The sequence below is a fragment of the Cucurbita pepo genome, chromosome LG03 (assembly GCF_002806865.2).
Source record: "Cucurbita pepo subsp. pepo cultivar mu-cu-16 chromosome LG03, ASM280686v2, whole genome shotgun sequence".
In the NCBI taxonomy this organism is placed as follows: Eukaryota; Viridiplantae; Streptophyta; class Magnoliopsida; order Cucurbitales; family Cucurbitaceae; genus Cucurbita; species Cucurbita pepo.
In genome coordinates this window covers 5,606,967-5,630,353 of record NC_036640.1, presented here as the reverse complement: position 1 = coordinate 5,630,353, position 23,387 = coordinate 5,606,967, and the positions used below count along the sequence as shown (strand labels likewise).

The window sequence follows — 23,387 nt, the reverse complement described above, 5'->3', positions numbered from 1 at the left end:
CAACGGGGCTCTCACCCTCTCTGGCACCCCCTACTAGAGGACTTGTGTCAAATCGGTCGCTGAGAACGCTTTTCAAAACTAACCATTTGAACACCAAATTTGATGGAAATGGAGGACCGCGTAAGATNTGGGGCTCTCACCCTCTCTGGCACCCCCTACTAGAGGACTTGTGTCAAATCGGTCGCTGAGAACGCTTTTCAAAACTACAATTTGAACACCAAATTTGATGGAAATGGAGGACCGCGTAAGATAACGTTGGACGGAGATCCAACCCAACAAAAGCCAGTATATATCATTGATGGCCGCCTTAGATAACGTTGGATGAGGATCTAACCCAACAAAAGAGTATACATCACTGAGGAATGCCTTAGGTAACATTGGGCGGGGGTTGGGCGGGGATCTGACCCAAAAAAAGCCTAATATATATATATCATTGAGGACTGTCTTAGGTAACGATGGGTGGGGATCTAACCCAACAAAAGCTAGTATATATATATATATATATTGAGAACTGCCTTAGGTAACAACATTGGACAGAGATTTGACCCAACAAAAGCCAGTAAATATCATAGAGGACAACTTGGTAACGTTGGGCGGAGATCTGACCCAACAGAAGCCAATATATATCATTGAGGGCCGCCCTAGGTAGCGTTGGGCGGGGATCAAACCCCTGCTATTAAGTGGTCGAACATTAGGCAACCCCTACCTCCATCTACAAAACTAAATAGAACTTCCGAATCCCAAGCTTCCATTATACAACAATCTGCCAAATGAACTAATAAAACCAGCTAACACAACTTCATATATGGATTAGCAGGTTGAAAGAACAGACACTGCCTTTAAATTGCTAAGCTTGGCACATTAAGGTAATATGAGATGAAGATCATATCATATTACATAACAGTACAAACGAACCCAGATGTTCTACCAACATTATAACTGACTGAATAAAATAAAAATGTGCTCAAAATCCCTCTTGAACGACTCTAATTATTGGGAAAGGATTGAAAAAAATGGAATACCTGTACTGCATTGGCCCATCTAAAACTAATTTTTAGCAGCCAATTGCTAAAACTAAGCTGAACTCTTTACTCAAATGGACCCAGAAGTGTCATTCATTATTGGCCAATTAGAGAGTTTCCTCCCTATCTCAAATAAATTATTTATCCTCTGGCCAATCTAACAAAAAGTTTCAACACTCAAGCTGCAGCTTTCGATTTCGGTCTTTGTTTCTTGGCATCCAAGGAAGCTAAGCCGGAGCCTAATCCAACCGGGGCCTGATCTTGTGCTGAAGGCAACTGATCTTGCTTTCCATCCACCTGAGTGTTGTTAGTAGCGGGGTTGGCGTTAACTCCTTTCTTCTCACCATCTGTTTCGCTACTATCCGCTGCGTCTGGTGTCACGCCAGAATTGATGATATTGAGCACTTGGGTAAGTGGTGGCATAGCTTGAACTGGGACGCCTGATTGACGTATCAAGAGGCCTCGAGCTGCAGCTTTCTTTCTTGCTTCAGCTGTGGCGCGAGCAGCTCTCTCGTCTACACCCCTACCTCGCGGGAGAGTTTCACCAATAATAGCAGCATTGAGGGATTTGTTGATAGCACCTCCAGAAATGCCAGATCCAGCAGCTTGAAATGCGTGCATTAAGTCTGGATGAGACTGCAAGGTATTCAGAAATAAAGCCTTTGAATTTTGTATAATACCCCCATTGAACAAGAAACGATTACAAGAACGAAAAGGGGAAAATATAACAAAAACCCCCCCGAGTCAATCTCGAGCTTTATAAGATGCCAGAGAGTCGCATGGCCAATGGTAACAGTGGCCTAGTACCTTAAGAATATCGATGGCCTTCTGAGCCGAGGCAGCATTCAGAGTTTGGCCCTTCTGTTTCTGAGCATTCATCTGTCAAAATACAATCTATATTGTTAAAGGACAAAAGAGGTTTTCTCGGTAGCTCTAACCTTCATTTTTTAACATCTTTCGACTTACCTGAACCTCACGCATCTTAAATGTCTTCATCCAATTTTCTGAATCTTGCGTCCGCGAATCTTCTTCACCCAATTGTTTGACGAGTATATCGTAGGTTTTCTTTTCGTGCTGCCGTGAGAGACGAAATCTTAGTCATACATTACAACGGATGTCAAATATTATTCACCATTTCTGTTCAAGGAATTACCTGGTGGGACAGCTTAAAGGCACCCATACAATTGAATGCAATAGCAAGAGCATGGTAACAAACAGCAGTTTGAATATGTTCCTCGCCTAGAAGTCTTTCGTTTTTCTTCAACGCTTCTTGCAAATAACGAAGAGCTGTGTTCATCTTTCCAATATCCTGGTACATCATTGCAACATTTATGAAAGTTGCAGCAACATCAGGATGGTCAGGACCAGACGATAAACCAAGCAGCAGCAATGCTCGAGACATGTGTCGTAGTGCAAGTTCTGTTTGGTTAAGTCCATGGTAGAAAAGAGCCATATTACCGTAACTACAGAAGCAAACAAAATTTATATCAGAAAAAAGAAATGCAAACAAATTTAGAAGACAACATACACGCATGGATACAGAGACGGGAAACAACCGACATAATCATTAGCATTGGACTAATTTGTTGGATACTATAAATCATATATTTAATTTTTATTTAGGTGTATAGTGTCACAATTGGTGATACGATTGTGCCCCCAAGCAAGTCATCGAAGACGATAACTAGGAAGTGGGAGAGTGTCACAACCTCACTGAGAGAAAGTAGGTTGTGACCCCCACACGTCAAGATAGACAAGGGGCGACCCTCAAGTTGCACCCATCCGGCCACGTATGGGCCAAGATTGAGAAGTGCCAGATGCAACTGAAAAACCCATCAAATTATCTCATTCACACAGATTGGAGGATTTCTAGGTACTAAAAAAACTATAAATCTTATGTTCAACATCCTAGAACCCTTGATTCAATTAGTTAATCAAAACTGAAGCAAGGAAGTGGAAATGCCTGTGGGCTGTGTCAGGATGATCCAAACCCAAACAACGTTCATTTATAATCAGTTCCTTGTGCTGTTGGACTATGGCTCCGGCCATGTCTCCTGCATGATACAAAACCATAGCTAGGTACCTAAAATTTTAAAAAGGAAAAGATTAGTTTCCATATCATAATCATGTGCTAATGACAAAATTTGTATGCCAGAATAGTCCTGATGTCTACCGGCAACAATTGGCAACCTCTCGATGCATTGGACCAGTAACCTGTAACAAAGGAGTTTTTTAAATTGTTGAGATTATGCACTAACAGGATTCTTTCAGCAGACAATGCTAAAGAATGCATAAGTCATTACCTGCTGAAGTATCGAGACTGCTTCTGAAAATAATGCATAGGCTTCGCTAAGCATCCCCTGAAGAACAATATAATCAATAATCAATAATCAATCAATCAATCAAATTTTCTACAACCAGACATTATGATTCAGGTCTCTTTGCAAATACAAATGATTAGCTATTTTTCTTGTTTAGTTCTAAGTTCGTCAAGAGCAGTATACGACAAGTCAACTCCTTGACCATTTAAAATTTAGTTTTCCAAAAAAAAGTATATAATGATATAGTGGAATATTGTTTAAGGAACTGAATTCAGCTTTAATTCAAGCAAACCAATGTAATTTTAAAAGGTGACATCATTATTGCTGACCTCTGCCAACTTCAGCTTTCCTGTTTCGACGAGGTCCTTCGCTTCTGAACATACAGGAATTGAATGCTTAACAACAGNAACGAGATCCTTCGCTTCTGAACATACAGGAATTGAATGCTTAACAACAGGTTGGAGATTCAAGATATCTGATGTCTGGAAAGGTGCAGCAGAACTTAAATCATACTTCCTAGCAGCAACTGTGATTCCGACCTGTTAAGAACCCATTGTATTGTTAAGAAAATCATTAATCCAATAGGCATCTCAAAAGTTCAAAAACTGAAATCTGGTAAAAGAATCAAACTAATTTCTAACTTGGAGTTGTAAATTTCTTCCTTTTAAGAGTTATAATTATGCAATAAGGTGATTGATTTTAATATTAATATCTGCATTTTCACCGATAAGTCATAGGTGTAACATCTAATGCAGCCGCCCAAGCCCACCGCTAGCAGATATTATCCTTTTTGGACTTTCCCTCAAGGTTTTAAAACACGTCTACTAGGGNTTGATTTTAATATTAATATCTGCATTTTCACCATTAAGTCATAGGTGTAACATCTAATGCAGCCACCCAAGCCCACTGCTAGCAGATATTATCATTTTTGGACTTTCCCTCAAGGTTTTAAAACACGTCTACTAGGGAGAGGTTTCCACACCCTTATAAGGAATGTTTTGTTCCCCTCTCCAACCAATGTGGGATCTCAAAATTCACTCCTTAGGGGGCCCAACGTCCTCATTGGCACACCGCTGTGTGTCTGGCTTGGATACATTTGTAACAGCCCAAGCCCATCGATAACAGATATTGTCCTCTTTGGGCTTTCCCTTCTGGACTTCCCCTCAAAGTTTTAAAACGCATCTACTAAGGAGAGGCTTCCACACCCTTATAAGGAATACTTTATTTCCTNTGGGCTTTCCCTTCTGGACTTCCCCTCACAGTTTTAAAACGCATCTACCAAGGAGAGGCTTCCACACCCTTATAAGGAATACTTTATTTCCTTCTCCAACCAATGTGGGATCTCACATCTAAAAAATCCACCAAAACTCAAGGGAACAACGTAGTGTATAAGTGAACATCCCCAATATTTTATCTATACAACACACACCAATTAGGGAATTTCTGCAAGGATTCTATTGTTGTAATTCTCCATAAGTGCTAATACACACCAAGCAAAGTGCAGAGCAACCAAATAAAAATTGAAATATATATAAGATGCACTTTGGAATTAAATAATTGAATGGATAATAACCTTATGGCAAAGGCTCCGCACAACAGAAACTTTCTTCACACGCGACCGTGCATCCTCCGGTAAGTCAAACTGCATTGAAAGTATTTCATCATAAGAAATTACATAAATGCCTACTTGATTTTTTTTAAAATCATTATTAAATGAAAGACAAGCTTATAACAAGTCTATGAAGAAACAGAATTTTCATTAAAAACAATGGAAAAACTAAATGATAGGAATGGCAAAACACCTGTTCCTATCACTAATTGCAGGCAAGACTTCGGAGGCTAAGACAGCCCAAAAAAGATGAAAAAACATAGTTTGAGCCTTTGAGATAATATCATATGGGGAAGTATGTGGGAGTCGTTTCATGTAAAGATCACCTGATATTTGAGCTTTCCAAAATTTCGAATGTCAGCCCAAAGAGAATCTGAGCTAACACTCATATATGAGGATTGACTCTTTTTTGCAAGTGTTCTACCTTTCCATCTGGCTTGTCCCCTTAAATTTTTTCCGGAAGAATGATGGTGACCCACTTGGTCCTGCAATATAAATGTACAACACAAGAAATCAACTTTAGCTAATTTAGAAGTAGGTGTATTAGAGTACCGAGAGAGTTTTTTAGCAGCCACATAACCTTTTGATTTTGCCCTTCATCTTTCTCAAGAATTACTGAAATATAGTTTTATTAGCTGTAATGAGGTACCTCTTGGCATGTGCAGAAAGGGTTCTTTAGGCTTTACATCCCCTTTTCAATTTACACACGTCACCAAACAATTGCATGTTTGAAGTAAATGCTAAAACAATAATCATTTCTTTTTAAGATAAGTATATACTAATAGCTTCATACATTAACAGCTAAACAAACAGGGTCGAATAAAATTTAAGCTAAAAGAATATTTAATATTAGCCCAGGGAATGGGAATAGTGAACAATAATATAGTTTCATCTAGACACAAATATCTGCTTTGAACAAACCTTCTTTGGGGTTCTGGACTGAATATTACTAGCTGCTTTTGTAGCAAGTACTTGACAACTTCCAAAGAAACAATTGAAGAAATGTGAAAGTGCCATCCCTAAGTCATGATCTTCAGTATCTCTCAAAACATCCTGTACAATGAGTAATACTAGTGTGAGATACTACTAAATCAACGAATGAAATGAGTTGTTTTTTTGGAAAGTAAGAGAGAAAGTACGAGTGGGGGATAAGTTCTCTGGATTTATTAGGCAACCTCATATTCTCAAGTACTCAAACATCGTGAAAATGAAAATGCTAATCATCATTGTTTCCCACAAGAAACTATTTATCAATAGGTCATTTAATGACAGAAGCATAAAGAGTAGACCAAAATCAATAGTATCACTCAGTTTAGATGCAGAATGACACGATGCAGATAATACTAAACTCACTTTTGTCAAGGAATGAAAAAAGGCTAACAAAAAATGTTCTTATCTATGTTGATCAATATCATGCAACTAGTTCTAAAAAGATAGTTCGGCATTGAGTATTAGAACATAACACATTATGCCTTAAAAGCCACAAATAGCCAGATTGAATAACCTGTGTATCAAAGATGGAATCCATAAAAATTCGTTGTAATGCCCTCCGTAGCATGCCTTTTCTCAGTTTGAAAAAAAAGAGACTTACACTATATTCATAGTAAGAAAAGGAGGAGTTAGATTTAGCACCTTAAGAATGTGCTTTGCAGATCTAACTGCAATCTCATTAGAACAAAGGTCCCATAAATGGGGTAAATGTTTAGTGCCCTCAGCAACCTGTTGAAAAGAGTTACAAAGATCGTCAAAATCTCTATTCATGGGCATACCACCAAGACAAGGTCATCAAACTGATCAATGATATCGTTATGTCATGTCTAAGCATGCTCACTTTTCCTATATACCGAACATTAATTCCCTGAGCATGGAGTGCCTCAGTCAAGGTCTGGCCATCCATTGGTGAGACTTCCAGTGTGCAGAGATCTTGAATGAATTTTGGAAGCACAACATCTGTGAGGAACATACTGGCTCCCCTCACATTATTTTTGTCTTCTTCAATCTCCTGGTGAATGCAAGAGTAAGAGAACTGAGAACATGGGCCTCTAAATAACTGCCAGGCAAAAGGTATGCAAGTTCAGATCTTACCTCTTCACTCCCAGCCAACTTAAACTCAGTTAAGACATTAGGATTAAAAAAGATTTCATTCTGTGATTGTGAGCTCTCTTTGAGATCCTCGGTCTTCTTGTCCTTGCTAGTATCCTAAAAGCAACATAATTCAGATTTCTCAAATATTTACCAAGATCCAATCACTTGGATTTTCATCCATTGATACAATGAAAGATCATAAAGAAAAAAGCATAAAACTGACATTCACAAAATCGCAAATAAGAAGAATAAATTGACCTGCAAATCCACCATCCAAATCCAAGAAGAAATACAGATAAATACAGCGATTGGGAAAATTAATCAAATGATCATATGCATGACAGGAGACTCCTTTGCTACTCATATGTACTGATTGCAGCATTTTTGCAAGAACTTATGAATTCTTCATTATTTATCCCTGCAAGAGAGAACTTTTCCAAAAAGCTTCTTGTTTTTCAAATTCGGAATATTTGATATGCACAATGAAGGGTCGAGGCTGGACAACTCGGCAGGAAGTCCAAGTTCATTTAAACTGTAGAAGCTTAGCTAAACCTAAATGAAAAGTAGATTTGCTAAACCAACAGATTGAATCTTTAAATTACCTTTTTTAAGAGCCTCCATCAACCTTTGAAGTCAAGTTTTCTATTTGCCAAAAATAAATCAATTTTTGTAAAAAATAAAAAAAAGAAATGTAGAATTGAAGTAAAATCACTACAAATGTTGGAATGATTAGCAAGCACTCACAACCTTGTAAGCCTTGAATTATAAATACTCAAGGCAAACCAATACTTGAAAGGCATACATAAAACAAACCCAACAAAATAACCAGTCCCCATGCCCGATTACAAAAAATGAGCTAATCCAAAAGAACAACACTAAGCTGGTAACTACAAAAAATTCTAATAACACACCCATAAAGAAGAATTCAACCTAATTAAATTTCAAAGATACTCCTCCAACCTCTCCGCCCCATAAAAAATTCTAGAGTTCCTCTCAAGCCAAATGCCCCACAACATGGCAAAAAACAAAACTGCCAAAGAACCCTTTATTTGCCACAGAAAACGGGGTTCAAAAGCACCTCCTCAAAAATCAAACAATACCTGCAATTACTTGTTGATGCAACCTTAAAAAGCTTAAGGAACTGATTCTACAGAGAGCTAACAAAATCATAATCCTAAAATCATAATCACCATTGAGGTCATAAAAAATTAAGAATAGGGCAGCAAGAGAAACAAAAATTATTAAAAAACAGTTATTAAAGATTACACATTGAATATGATTTATATGTGCGCGTGTATAGATAACGAGAAACCTTATTTGCAAGGAAAACAAATGAAAGAATACATGATCATACAAAAAGAAAAATCCTACCAAAAAAGGAGCCAACTACAAGAAGGGGCTCCAATCAAGTAAAATGAGTTCTAGCGACAAGGGGCCAAACATCGTCGAAAGAGAAAGAAAGAATCTAACAAAGGACCAAACATTGTCGAAAGAACTTTCACCCTGAAGATTCTATTATTTCTCTCGACCCACAAACACCATAAAATAGTACAAATCATAGCCTGCCACCAAAACAACCATTTCTCATGAAAGGGCGAATGGAGGAGAAGTTCCTTGGTTGACTCCCTACAACTCTGAGAGCTTACAAAGCTAAAGCGGAAACACCTCAAAGAAACTATGCCAAACAAAGTCACACATTCACTATGANCGGAGGATAAGTTCCTTGGTTGACTACCTACAACTCTGAGAGCTTACAAAGCTAAAGCGGAAACACCTCAAAGAAACTATGCCAAACAAAGTCACACATTCACTATGATTTTTTAAAAGAAACTTATAATATCTAGACCTTTTTTTGTGAGTTCCTCCGCCTAGGTTGTGTTTCTAAAGTTTTGACTCACTCAAGGAGCTCATTGTCTCTTTCGTTTGGGTTCCACCATTCGTGGTCCAATAAGGAAATGACAACAATTACAACTCTCCTTTCTTTAGCGGTAGACTTCAAGCTTAGGCTGGGGAGAGGATTTTCGGCTGTAAATTCTTAGTCCTTCTGTGGGCTTCTCCTGTGGATCTTATTTTCTTTATTTAGTGGATCCTTCCCCTCCTAGGAAGTTTGTGTTCTCGATTTTTTGGAAAGTAAAATCCAAGAAAAGGTGAAGTTCTTTGTCTGGCAGGTTACTCATGGAAGAACCAACACTTTCGACAGGATTTTGTGAAAGTTTCCATTCTTGGTTGGGCATTTCTGTTGCATTCTGTGTATTCCTATCAAGTATTTCAAGGTATATTGAAATATAAAGGATGAAAACTTACAAAATAAATAAGTGTTTCGAGGTACTTGGACTCACCTCTCTTGAGATCTCTCTCAACCCCTAACTACCAAAATAAGGCATCATTTCTCCCTTTCTTACCCCTCTATTTATAATCAAATACACTAACAACTTTTCTAACTAATTACTAGTGTACCTTAATAGCATTCCTATGAAGTTTCTAGGACATTGATGGTAAACCATGTAATTACATTTGTACCTATGCACGTGTAGAACCCAATTTTGACCATNGAAGTTTCTAGGACATTGATGGTAAACCATGTACTTACATTTGTACCTATGCACGTGTAGAACCCAATTTTGACCATTGAAGCAAGATCTAATTATCCTAAGAGGAGAAATATAAAGCCCATCAACCACTAAAGCACTATTCCACCATGACTTCTTCACAACAGCACATAGTATGCCACAACGTATTTGTTACACTACTTGATTCTCAATGATAGTTCGCTTGACGTTATTTTTAATTTGAAAAAGAAGAAAACAAAAAAAGGAGTGGGAGTGAAGGTATTCCAACACTATTACTTGTCAAATTCCAACCCACAAATGCCATTAAGCAAAAACTTTGTTTGGTTTAAGACAATAGTAATGTAAATAATAAACAGGAAGTAATACATACACTTCCAACACTAGTTACAGCTGAGACTTCCTCCTCTTGTTTTCCACCATCAGCCACTTGAGGAGAATCAACTATGCTAGCTCCTTCACACTCAACCTTGGATTTTAGCTGATCTGCAGCTTGGGCCTTCTCACAAGAAAAGAAACTTTATATATAAATAACATGAAAACATAAAGACACAATTTTTCCACCAGTTCTTTTTGACATACCTGGCAAAACGCAGTAATAAGCTCTGGTCTTAGAATACAAAATCGAGATCCTGGCCCAGTATAGTTTGCATCACGGGGAGTTACTCTCATTAAGTCAAGAAGATAATGCCTAAAAAATAGATTATTGTCTCAGACAATACAATAGCTAACTTAATCAAGTAGCCGAAAACAAAAGGACAGGAAAGCTAAAGGTACAGCTAATAATGCTTCAGGTCTAAGAAATCACCTGTCATCACTACCTACAATGCCCTTGCATTCCACCGGTGCAGCTAACTTGAAAACATTCCCAGATGCATCGAGGACAGAGTGTTCCTTTAAATGCAGACGTTTGGCAGCTTCCAACACCTAGGCATAAACATTGCTTGGCACTTATAGTAAGGAGATATTATTAAACCAAAAAAAGGGCACACTAGAAGATCAACAAATATTAAGAACAAAGACATAACTCCAATAGAAGTAATATCCCTACAAAATTACTATATATTGTTGAATGAATGAGACCTTTCCTGAAGTAGACAATAAAAAATAATGTAATTTAATGAAAAATAATTATTGAAATGATTAATGTCTGCTCCCTCACCTTGGCATGGAATTCTTCATTCCAGTTGATTTTTTTACCATTGTCAACAGAACCATACAGAAGAGAGTCGGATTTGTCCCCTTGAAGAATGCCAGGAAGAACACTCTACAGCAGAAAAGTGGATTATAGCTAATCAGAAACAATGCCGAAACAAGCAAAGCATACAAAATCAGAGAACTATAAGGATATTGTAAAATAAGATGCTAAAGGGCAACAGAGACAGTAATACCATTGCCCCTAAACTCGGTTAACCATTTATGAAACAGGCATGCTAAGCTAAACATCGTACCATTTCACCAGTGCAAAGAGAAATGTTGAGAAGTTAGAGAATAATTTTAGGATGAGAGATAACCGAAGGGGAAATAAAAGCTATAGTGAGACACTAGAGAGAGAAGCTGGGACAGTTATTAAAATTGTCCCAGATAGAATGAGCAAACCAACAACCCCAAAAGATATGATCCAAGTCTTCTGACAAATTCTTATAGAGGATGCACTACTGAAGCCCACCACAAGGCAGAATGCCTCAAAACACGATCCTTGGTATTCACCGTGCCAACCAAAGAGTTTAACCTTTTTTAGAATTTTAAACTTCCATGGCAAGGAGAAAGAAGGACGCCCAGAGGGAGAGAGGTCGCATTGAAAATGGAAATAACAACTACAAGAGAACCCAGGGGACACTAGATACAATAATCCCCATCCCTGAGGGCAAACACAAACCCAACAAAGAAAGAAGATCCACTACATCCATTGTTTCCCTATTGGACAAAGAACAACGGAAGCCCAATGGAGTTGAAGAAGTAGGCGAAGAAGGAATAATGAAAGTGACAAGATTCAGCCTAACCCGATGTCTTCCAAAAAAATAAGTGCTAAAATCATTCCCCACAAAGCATTTCACAAACTGAGAACATAAGGGAATCCCAAAAAATATCACTTTCCAAGGGCTCCTGAAAGTGTCACTATCCCCTTACTCGAGGTCCACTCAAATGGATGAGGCTCGTACTGGCTCATAATAACCCAATATCATAGAGAGTTCGTCTCTAAAGGGAAATTCCATGGCCATTCAGGAAAAAGGTGCGTACTTATGAAGCCTCTAGTTGCCAACACCAAAACCTCTTAGATCCAAAAGGTCTGACACAACATCTTAAACCACCAAATGAGACCTCTGTTATCTACTAACGAGAGATAAGTTAGAGATATGTGGTAGAGGGAGAGGAGGGTTCCTACGAGTTAAATATAATACTGAAAAGGTGAGATTTTGCAAAACCAAAACTTCCTTTTTGGCTCTTAAAATTAATTCAACAAAACTGTTTCAAAATTCAAAAGTCTAAACCGAATGGGTTAACAATGAAAAACTAAAGACAGAAATCAAAATAGTTATCAATCCTGACTTTAATTTTTTTGAAATAAAAAACAAAAACACAGAAAAAAGACCTAAACTTGACCCCAAAATTATCTTAACAAATAATTATAATTATCCCAAATAAACCCATTAAACCCAGCATCAGAACTGGAACAAAGGAAAACATGTTATCATCCTTCATCCCCAATCCCATGGATTTTGATTTTGACTTTGGTTCACATCCTAAACAGATATATGGTAATCCACTCCATTCTGGTCCTTGTTGAAAAATAAAAGAGGGTAAGCACAAACACAGTATTCCAAGGAGATTGAAGTAAACCTTGCAAGCAGGAGGAGAGAGTAATGAAGCAGAAATTAACATCAATAAATGATAAGCTTACCTGAGCTACCACTCTATGACCCCTGTGATCAATGATTGCCATGGCAAGGTTGTAAAGCCCAGGGACATCTGCTTCCTGATATGCTTGTGTGCCTTTCAAATCGTTATTTGCAGAGGCATATGTAGCTTGCTCACTCTCAGTCAACTGAATCTCAGTTGAACCATCAGGTGAAGATTCAGTTATACCATTAACTTCCAAAGTACCACGTGAATTACATCTTTCACCATAAGAAAGTACAATGTCACCGTGCAATGAACGATCAATAGCCCTCTCCGAAGGACCATGTAAAGAGCTTGTGCCCTGGTTTTTTGAATTACCATCAGACGCAGATCTCTTGGATATGTGTTCAAGGTCCGCATCCACAGCAAAGCTGAAGAAAATATTGTTGTGTACATACCTAAAATTCAATGAAGGTATAGCTCAATATCAATTCAATGACTCATGAAATTGTAACAAACAAAATGATTGGTTATAAATTCAACATTCAGATTAACGAGCCAGCCTATCATGACATGCACACAATATATTTATTAACTATCTAATGTATAAATAAAGGCTTCAATAAGGAATGCAGCAGGAAGCAGCTATTTGCATGACGATGTGGAACTAAAGTTGGCCTTCCTGCCTAGGAAGTTTCTTCTAACAACTAACATGTGAAAGCATTCTGGATCGGTTGGATTTATTGGGGGTATGCATCTGTTGATGACTCCAATAGCACCACGGATAGCTGCATCGACGAAATCTGAAGTTACTTTGTGGAGAGCCCTATCACGCAAAACCCTGCNTTATGCATCTGTTGATGACTCCAATAGCACCACGAATAGCTGCATCGACAAAGTCTGAAGTTACTTTGTGGAGAGCCCTATCACGCAAAACCCTGCATCATATAGCCTTTGTTAAGAATTGATCACAGAAACAAAGAGGCAAAGGCAGGCCTATTAACAAAGAGGTAACTATACCTTTCCTGCGGAGTTGTATGAGGAAACTCCCGACAAGACTGCAACTCCTCATTCCAATCCCGTTGCATGCCAATCAGCTCACTACCAAAGGAGAGTGTTAGTGCATCTTCTGCCCTGGCTGCATCACGCTTATGGTCTACAAAAATAAAACACAAATAGAATTAATTACATCAAACAATTGAAACAGAGATCAAGAAGCAAAACAAGCTATTTCGAAAAGAAATAACAGCAATTTGCAGAAAGTACAATGTCTTTTTGCACATAAATTTACTAGAGGTTCAAAACTATCTTTATCTAGCTCACATATCATGTAACTATTACATTTTCAACGAATGAGCTATTCAAAATAATTATAGCATAAAGCAGCCATGCATATAAGATAGTATAGTCTAAATACTAATGCTATCTCTAAGTTAATGATATTAATTAACCATTAACCAATTTAACATATCAATTTGATAACTTTTATTTCCATCAAGATACTGATACGTGAATTTGGAACTTTTTAAGAATGGCATGGAGAACAATAGTTATTCAATATTTTTACATTGAGTTCATTATTTTTTAGGTTAAATTACTGGTTTAGTCCCTTGACTTTCAGGTTTGTATTTATTTTGATCCCTAAACTTTCAAAAGGGCATAATAGGTCTTGAAAGTTTAATTTTAAGTCTAATAAGTCCCTAAAAACTTAAGAGCTTGGGTCTAATGGGTACCTAAATTTTAAATTTTGATGCCTTTGATATAAAATTATTTGATAATTGATATATTAGATATAAAATTAAACTATACCCTAAAATTTCAATTTTATACTTGGAAGATACATAAAATAAATAAATAAATATATATATATATATCTGTGTGTGTGTGCGCGTGTAATAGGTAAAAAAACCTATTACATCCAAATTACAAAATTGAAAGTTTAAGGATCTATTAGATACTTTTTAAAGTTTAGGAACTTAATGGACATAAAATTGAAAGTCTAAGAATCTAATAGAAATTTTTTTAATTTCATGGAAATACTTCATATAGTTGAATTCAATGACTTGTTAACTTTTGAAAGTTCAGAGACCAAATAAATCATGTGTAGGACTAATCTCATTGGAGAACCACCTTGACTCTATCCCATTTGGTTGTNGACTTTCAGGTTTGTATTTATTTTGATCCCTAAACTTTCAAAAGGGCATAATAGGTCTTGAAAGTTTAATTTTAAGTCTAATAAGTCCCTAAAAACTTAAGAGCTTGGGTCTAATGGGTACCTAAATTTTAAATTTTGATGCCTTTGATATAAAATTATTTGATAATTGATATATTAGATATAAAATTAAACTATACCCTAAAATTTCAATTTTATACTTGGAAGATACATAAAATAAATAAATAAATATATATATATATATCTGTGTGTGTGTGCGCGTGTAATAGGTAAAAAAACCTATTACATCCAAATTACAAAATTGAAAGTTTAAGGATCTATTAGATACTTTTTAAAGTTTAGGAACTTAATGGACATAAAATTGAAAGTCTAAGAATCTAATAGAAATTTTTTTAATTTCATGGAAATACTTCATATAGTTGAATTCAATGACTTGTTAACTTTTGAAAGTTCAGAGACCAAATAAATCATGTGTAGGACTAATCTCATTGGAGAACCACCTTGACTCTATCCCATTTGGTTGTCAAAGGCACTCATATGATATTAAAACCTTAGACGGTAGGCTGAGCCCATTGATTAGCCATTAACTTCTTTTACTTTATATTCGCCCCAATGATCACTAGACCAACGTTGGCGGTGACAAGGAGCTTATTTATTAATAAATTGATGTAAAGGATAAATAAAGAAGTCTTAAGGTGGAATAAATTAAATCAATCATCAAAGGCAACATATAAAATGGAATGTTCTTCAAAGAATCGAAGTAGAAGGTTTGGTATCCCAGCACTTGTGAATAGAAGATAATGATCTGCTATATCATGCTTTAAGGCGCTAAAAAAGAGGACGAACTGGATTCAAGGGATGAAGCAACTCACCAGGCACGGGATAGACACCAAGCCACGAATTTGGGGGCAACAAAGATTGAACATTTTCAAAAGGATGTGCAGAGGCTCTCTGTTCCAGAACTTCACGGAAAGCTTTAGACAAAAGAAGAAAATGTGAGAGTTTATATATCAATCAGAATGGAATAGTTTTCACCAATTGGATGGTTCCAGTGAACAGTGATCAAGTGTTGCTCTACCTTTTTTGAATTTCGAGCTAATCTTTTGCAACAGCCCAACCAGAGTACTAGCTTCATAATTAGTTTTATATGGCTTTGGGTCAAGAACATTTCCTGTGCTTGAGTTGACATAAAACTTTTTTGCAGTTCCCGTTATACAGAACTTATTACCCTCCAATGTAATCACATCCAAGTATATCAAATCTCCAGTGAGCCTGGAAGTAGCATAAGATGTGTTGTTCGTGAGCATCCAATGGACCAACAAAAGCAACAATCTTCAAATGAGCATGTAAAAAGAGATCGCTTAAGTTTACCTTCTATAGCTTGGAGGAGGATTGAAGGATGAAAACACAATGCTCTCTACACATCTTACTTCTTTCGAGGATGATGATAGAAAACTGCCAAGCGAACCAGAAACATCTTCCAGGAAACCAAGGCTATCAAGCTCTGGGACCTTTGTTTTGCCCGCAATGTCTAAATCACATTAGAATCCAAAAGCCTTCTTATAATGAAATCTCCCAAACGATAAAACATGTTTACAATACATAACAAGCCAATAAAGGAAACAAACTCAAGGAGCTGAACATCCAAACCTCCTGTAGTTGCTGCTGCATTTTTCTGAGCAAGTTCATACTCTAATGCAAGAGATGTTGACAGCGAAGCATGAAGAGTGGAAAGGGAAAGCATGTCTTTGGTACGATGAACATGGGCCCTTATCGATCTATCATCATATAATGCTGTGAAAACAAATACCTGAGAGACCAGAAATAGATCGCCTATCACTTGAAATAAAATAGAAATTCTCATACCAGGTACCATCTCTAACGAGCAACCACCAACTGTAATATCAGCTACTTCAGAAATTTCATTATAATCTTCTAGTTGGAAAGTGGAACCATCCTTTGTGTGCAACAATAAGTCATAGCATGTGAAATAGCAAGCCTCAGGAGCATCAAGAAGGAACTGTCTAATGTCCATAACAGAGTCTCCTGGATTGAGCTGCAAATTCATTGAAGAAAACAAGTTTATGCATTTCATTAGGCAATAGGTTGCTGAGACGTCTTATCTAAAAAAAGGTAGCTGAGATGAAAAATTAAATGTCTGAAGGTACCAAATTGCCAGTTAGACCACTGATTTGAACAATAAATTGCAAGCATGGAAGAAAACTCATAACAGGCAATCACTTTCTGAAGGTTTGTGCCTCGTCAGCTTGTTCATAAGCGATCAGTAGTTAGTTGCCCTTCAGTTCTGGATTTTCTTCATCCGTCTGTTAGTTTGCTTTGGGTTTCCAATGCATCGTAGTAGTTGTTGAATTGATAAGAGTTATTATTGTATTTGGTTTGAAAGTGAGTTCTTCTTTATGGAAGACATAGAATTCAAGTCAGTTATTCCTCTTTCATTCTCTCACCATCGTTGGTTAGAGAAAGCCATGGTTGAAATGATGTTTCACTTCGAGCCTTAGATTTTTTCAAACAAGATAGAGATGAGTTTGGTACTACTAGAATCCAGGAACATTGGTTTTCTTCTGAAGCAATTATTGATTGTATTGTATGGTCAATATCTGGTGGACGGAAGATGACTAGTATTCCTTGTGGTTTCCTTAAGCGCAGTTGACTTACTTTTTTTGGATATGTTGAGAGATTATATTATGAAATTTGAGAAGCTTTGCTACAAGGATTATCAACCTTGGGAATGCAACATAAATTTCTTCATGGACATTGTGAATTCATTCAACCCTCCTCTATTGGTTGCAGATTTATTTTGTCTAAAGCTCTCCATCTCCAAATCCTCTTTTTGAGTAAGAAAAGATAAAGAAGTTGTTAATTTAAACTGGAATTCTTTACGGGTGGCTTCTAGATTGAATGTGCATGATGATTGGAAAGATATTCATAAGGCTATGAAGTCCACTTTGAAACCATTTTTTGATTAATCCTTTTATGGATGATAAAACTTTACTTCAATTGGAAGGTACAAATTTTTGAGTTGGTCTTAGTCCATTGTGTCATTGGTCAAATATTGGTCATTCCATTGGAAGATTGAAAAATGGGATATTAGCAAGCATAGTAAACTTGAATTCATCACAGGTTATGGAGGTTGGATTAAAATCACGAACTCTCTTCATTATTGGAATAGGCACACTTTCGACGCAATAGGACATTTCTTTGGTGGTTTGATTCGGGTTTCATTTCATATCCTATATTTGTTAGATTAACTTACATTGATGTTCAGACGAACCTTTATAGTTTCATCCCTGCTATAATTGAAATTGCAAATCCAAAAAGGGAAAAAAAATTCTTTGATTCGGGGATATCGTTCCAATTGATATTCCTGTTGTCTTAATTCTTATAGTTCAAATTTGTAGGACATTCTTTGAATTAGCTCAATAATTGAAGATAAAAGTCTCATCAGCATAGTTGTTCACGCTTTTTGATGATTTATTAGTTCAATCACCAGACTTTTGGCATGCTTCAAAGGAAAATTCAGAGGTGAATACTAGTATTATTGATGAGATGTCCTTTGGTGGTTCTCTTAGAGCGCTTGAGTCTTCTAAGTCTTTAAGTGTTCAAAAGGTGAAGAATTGTTCTATTGCAGCTTACCCCAGCACTACACTCAAAGAAAGGTGCATCACTCTACAATTTCTCCAATCATCGAGGATAATACTTTGAATCCAAATTGCATTAAAGAAAATGTTTCTAGACTTTTGGCTCCATCCATCAAGAAAACTGTTTCTCAAATTTGTAGTCAACAAAATTTTTTGTATTAGATTCTGATGAAACTAGAGCCTTGATTATGGAGAGGTCTAGTATTCTTCTAGTATATCTTCTTTTTTTTTTTTACAAGAGACAAAACTTTCCATTGAACTAATGAAAATAGACTAATGCTCGTAATACAAACTCCTTTATTTTTCTATAGATGCAAGTCTTTATGTAAGATACTTGTGTCCAACATTTTACATCTCTATGGTTAGAAAAACTTAAGCTTTTGAAAATTGATGTGGTTTTAACTATTTGTTAGGCATTTCTATTTCAACAAATTTTATTCCAAGTACAGAATACCCAGTCTTAGATTTAGTTTTCTTTCAACTTCAAGTGAAATTTTCAAGCAGCGGATTTTTTTAATTGTTTCCTTTTCCTAATTAATGTATGCCGGTGATCCTTATTGCTTATTGGGGGGGAGGGGCACAACCGCCATTTTCTTTTCCCTTTTTGTTGAATGGAATGTGTCTTATTTACATAAACACCTTTTCCACTAAACCAAAGAAGGTAAAGAAGTCCAACAAGGTGCTTCAAAACAATTTTTTTTTTTTTTTATGATAAATACTTAAACTAATACAAAAATAGACATCCTAAAAAGATGTAACAAGTATTAGGTATATTTTCTTCTTTACTTGCACTGAAAGCAGTAATTAGGACAGCTTTGGAATCAATTAGTTTCATATAAATAATATGAAGAATATGACAACCTATATTAACATGTTCAAATTGACTTACTTGTAATTCAAGCTTTTCGCCACTTTGTGTTTTGACAGATATGGGATAAAGATTAAGTTCCCCTGCAAATTGATTGGTAAGGGAGAAAAAAAAAGAGGAATGAGATACAACATCAAAGTTAGTGATCAAGTCCAACGTTACATTCAAATTTGAAAGGATGTCATCACTTCATAGAGTATGTTGGCGGAGAACAATACAAACATACAAACTAGTGACCAAAAGCTCAACCCTGGAGGACATGTAATAAAAATTTGAGAAAGAAACAGAACTTTTCATGAACTCATTGTTATTTTGTGCATAAGAACTATCGTTTGAAAACCAGACGGTGAAAGATATTTTGAACCACATTGAGCACATTGGGTCATAGCATGAGAGCATGCTTTTATATCTCCCTTGTTCTGAAACAAGAAACCTGTTCATTAAGCTCCAAATCTTTCAAATAAGAAATCCAAATATGGAAAATTCCAGTTTCTCTTTACAAAAATCTATATCACAATGGAAAGAGATAAACTTCTCACACATGCTTGGTGCTCCATTACAGCTTATTTTCATTCATGTTTTCATTTTTAAGGGGAAAAAAATTCAGGACTAGAATCTCAACTAATGTCAATTCCATGTTCATGAGAGTTTTCCATAATACAGGATTCATCGGACTAANATATCGACATAAACAGAACAGAACAACAACAACAAAGAAAATCCAGCAAAACAGATGGAAACGAGCTCTTCACTTCTCATTTCCACTCGTCAAAATCGAAATCATATCGACACAAACAGAACAGAACAACAACAAAGAAAATCCANAATACAGGATTCATCGGACTAATCACGAAAACAACTACCTTGCTTTGGTTGATTTTCTGGATTAGCTGTTTCAGATCCTTTAATGTCTGATGATTCCTCAACTGGTCCAACTGGCTCCGCTTTAGACTCCAAAGCACCATTAACAACTTCTGAAGCATCAGAAGAAACTACTACCTCAGAAGAATGTGTAGTAGCATGGTGTGCCCCTTTCCTATTCCTTCCTTTGTTTGATTTTCCCGCCATTTATACTTCCTAGCATTCCAGAAATACTATACATCATGAAAAACTATAAATGGCAAAGCTTATGGAATATAATTACTCAAACAGCTCATCAAGTTGCCATGTGAAAGAAAATATGACTGCTCAAAAATAAACAATAGAATCAACGTGCATATTTGCTCCTTCGAAATTGTAGAATTAGCCACTCATCTCTAATCTTCCAAAAGAAAAAAACAATACCCCATTTCAGGCTTCAGTCGACTATGCTTCAATAAAGAAACAAATATATTGATCGAGAATCAGAATTTATAAATGAGAAAAAAGAGTAATGGTCAATTCCTACCACAGGCTAATAAAATGATACATGATTTTATTTAAACAGGTAGCTCTCTGATGAACCAAACAAGGAAGGATAGTATAAAACTCTATAGGAAACCGAACGAAACGATTCCCAGCATTATGTTTTCATAATTCATTTCATTGCCTCTATCTCAGCAATTAAAAAAAAAAAAAAAAAAAAAAAAAAANAAAAAAAAAAAAACCAAGTTTTCGTTGAGCAAAAATAAAAAGAATACAAAAGAGCCAAGAAGACTCGGACCAACAATTTTCTATCCAGCTTTCCAAAAAGTTATCAACAGAGAATCACCTAATAACTTTTCGGCGTGGGATAGGTAGATACCAAGCAATAGCATGCATCATCAAACTACTAACTGAAACTCGCTCTTTTTCTTATAGAATGAGCAACTGAAACTTAGTCACTAACCTTCCCCGCCGCCAATAATGTTTTTTGAGAAGTAAAAAGCCTTAATTCATTGGGATATCACATTAATTAAAACCAAAGATGAAACCCGACAACCTAAACATATTACAGAGAGCAGGTGGAAAACATCGAGTATATAAAAAAGGCAATGACCGATTTAGCAGCAATAGAAATGCAATCATATCGACATAAACAGAACAGAACAACAACAAAGAAAATCCAGCAAAACAGATGGAACCGAGCTCTTCAGTTCTCATTTCCACTCGTCAAAATCGAATCATATCGACATAAACAGAACAGAACAACAACAACAAAGAAAATCCAGCAAAACAGATGGAAACGAGCTCTTCACTTCTCATTTCCACTCGTCAAAATCGAAATCATATCGACACAAACAGAACAGAACAACAACAAAGAAAATCCAGCAAAACAGATGGAAACGAGCTCTTCAGTTCTCATTTCGACTCGTCAAAATTGATTGAAACATCTGCAAATTCACCATAGTTTCAAAGGTATACCTCGATGTTAAGTTGTTGAAACTAAGCAAAAGAGGATGCTGTAGGAAACCGAGAATGAAGAGAGATTCAAAGGTTTACAGAGATAAACGCCAATGCCGTCTTTGAGGTTTAAGGAGGGGCTGAGAGTAATAGAGGAAGTGTCAGACGGCTAAAGTTTGGCCCTTCATAAAATGGTAACCTGTAATCATTCTGCAACTAATTCCTATAATTTCATGCCTTTAGGTTTGATCGTTACAAAAAAAAATATATAAAATAAAAATAATTAAAATATATTTTTAATTCTTTTGCTTTCCATTACATTTAAATTCATACCCAAATTCTAAAAATAAATTTTTTTTTTTTTTTTTCTGATAACAAAAATATATAAATTTGATACCTATAATTATTTATAGATATATGTAACGTATATTTGTTCGCTTGTGTATGTTCATTTAATACGCGACGATCCATCTCCAATCAAGAGGTGAGAAATTTCCGTTTCATTGGAGGGAGTGAAGAATAGATTTTTTGATGAGATGAATGAACGTGAAGACGGAGAATATACTCGCCCCTAGCCCGGCGGCACGTGTTTAAAGCTAATTTACTCTATACTCTATATTTATATTACAGAGTAATTAATTAATTTATTATATATTATAATATATAAATATATTTTAAATTAAAATATATTGAAATTATATTAAACTTTTAATTGCAACTTATTATTTATAATATTCTGTCTATAAAATTTAACAAAATTCTATTTATAATATTTTAAAAAATGATAGTATAATTATTATTTTGAATAATTTATAATATTCTAACACGGTTGGTAAACATTAGGTTAATTAAGTGAGGTTGAGTCGCGGATAAACTATAAGCTCGATTGTAAGTGAATTTGTATGAACTAAATTTAGAAACATTCTGCTAAGCAAACTTAAGAACACAAAATTGAGCTTGAAACTGCAAGTGAACTTATTATTGGAATGATTCCGAGCTGGGTTGAATGAATTGATTTATGCATGAATAACACGTAGCTTGTACTGATACGTGTATTTGTTGTTTATTGATTCATGTTTGTATTTGAGTACAATCACGTCATGATGTAGTATATGATAAGCATGAATGATATATATATACACGTCTCATAGGAAATTTATATCACGACAAGTAAGGAAGCATTATGTGTATCGTCTCACTGGACCATGATTCTTAATGTGAAACCTCATGCATGGTAGGTTGAACGAGTATGAATTACTTATTTAATATGTTATGTATGGACGTATATACTATAATATTAAATACTCTTCTTCTTTTTGTTGGTTTTCGATAGCATGAGTGTAACGGTCGCCAAAAAATGAGGGAGAATTCTGGCAAGGCACCGAAATTCTCGCACCCCTCTCAGCCACACCCTACCCGACGCCCACGCTACTCCAAACAACCCACAAACCTCCTACCACACGCTTCAGAGCTTACATGCAAGGAAAAACAAAGGGAAAGGAACAAGAAAGAGAAAACGAGAAGGAGAGAGAAAACTCATCTCAAATTCCCTGGTGAGGTCCGAAGGTTTGGGAAGTTTTAGAAACTTAATGCAACATTGAAGAAAAATATTCATTGTTATAAATTTTGGGTGGGTGACAATTTAGAATAATTTAGAGTTATTGTATTTTATTAATAGTGGTTAATTATGGTTATAAATTATGAAAGTTACAACTCTTCCAAAACCTGGAAGGTTAAGAGTTTTCATTTTGAGGCTATATAAAGTCATGCATGTTGCATGTAAAATCATTGAAGCTTGACATGATCAATCTTCCTTGTGGAGTGATTCGAATCTCAAACAAGTGTTCTTGTCTTGAGAAATTTGATCAACAAGAATCATTCAAGCTAGACATGATCGATCTTGCTTGTGGAGTGATTCAAATCTCAGACAAGTATTCTTGT

The 23,387-nt window shown here is 36.0% G+C and overlaps 1 protein-coding gene across 2 annotated transcripts; it reads right to left on the bottom strand.

The window, feature by feature from the left end:
- Positions 1–771: 771 nt before the first annotated feature.
- Positions 772–21,664, bottom strand: LOC111790609 (clustered mitochondria protein-like). Of its 2 annotated transcripts, XM_023671578.1 has the most exons (30): positions 21,468–21,664; positions 20,009–20,222; positions 19,167–19,228; positions 16,485–16,674; positions 16,269–16,412; positions 15,990–16,149; positions 15,697–15,890; positions 15,491–15,592; positions 13,466–13,601; positions 13,158–13,286; positions 12,507–12,903; positions 10,767–10,871; positions 10,413–10,531; positions 10,187–10,295; positions 9,978–10,103; positions 7,038–7,151; positions 6,784–6,954; positions 6,585–6,671; positions 5,874–6,005; positions 5,279–5,437; positions 4,917–4,985; positions 3,760–3,882; positions 3,673–3,708; positions 3,326–3,382; positions 3,196–3,236; positions 2,986–3,105; positions 2,176–2,485; positions 1,989–2,096; positions 1,830–1,901; positions 772–1,658 (listed from the first exon to the last, which is right to left on the bottom strand). In XM_023671578.1, exons 2-30 carry the CDS (start codon positions 20,211–20,213, stop codon positions 1,200–1,202), a joined length of 4,236 nt encoding a protein of 1,411 aa, XP_023527346.1. In that variant the 5' UTR covers positions 20,214–20,222; positions 21,468–21,664; the 3' UTR covers positions 772–1,199. The 2 variants fall into 2 exon arrangements, with proteins under 2 accessions (XP_023527346.1, XP_023527345.1); XM_023671577.1 differs by having other exon boundaries at positions 3,673–3,882.
- Between the last annotated feature and the right edge of the window lie 1,723 nt (positions 21,665–23,387).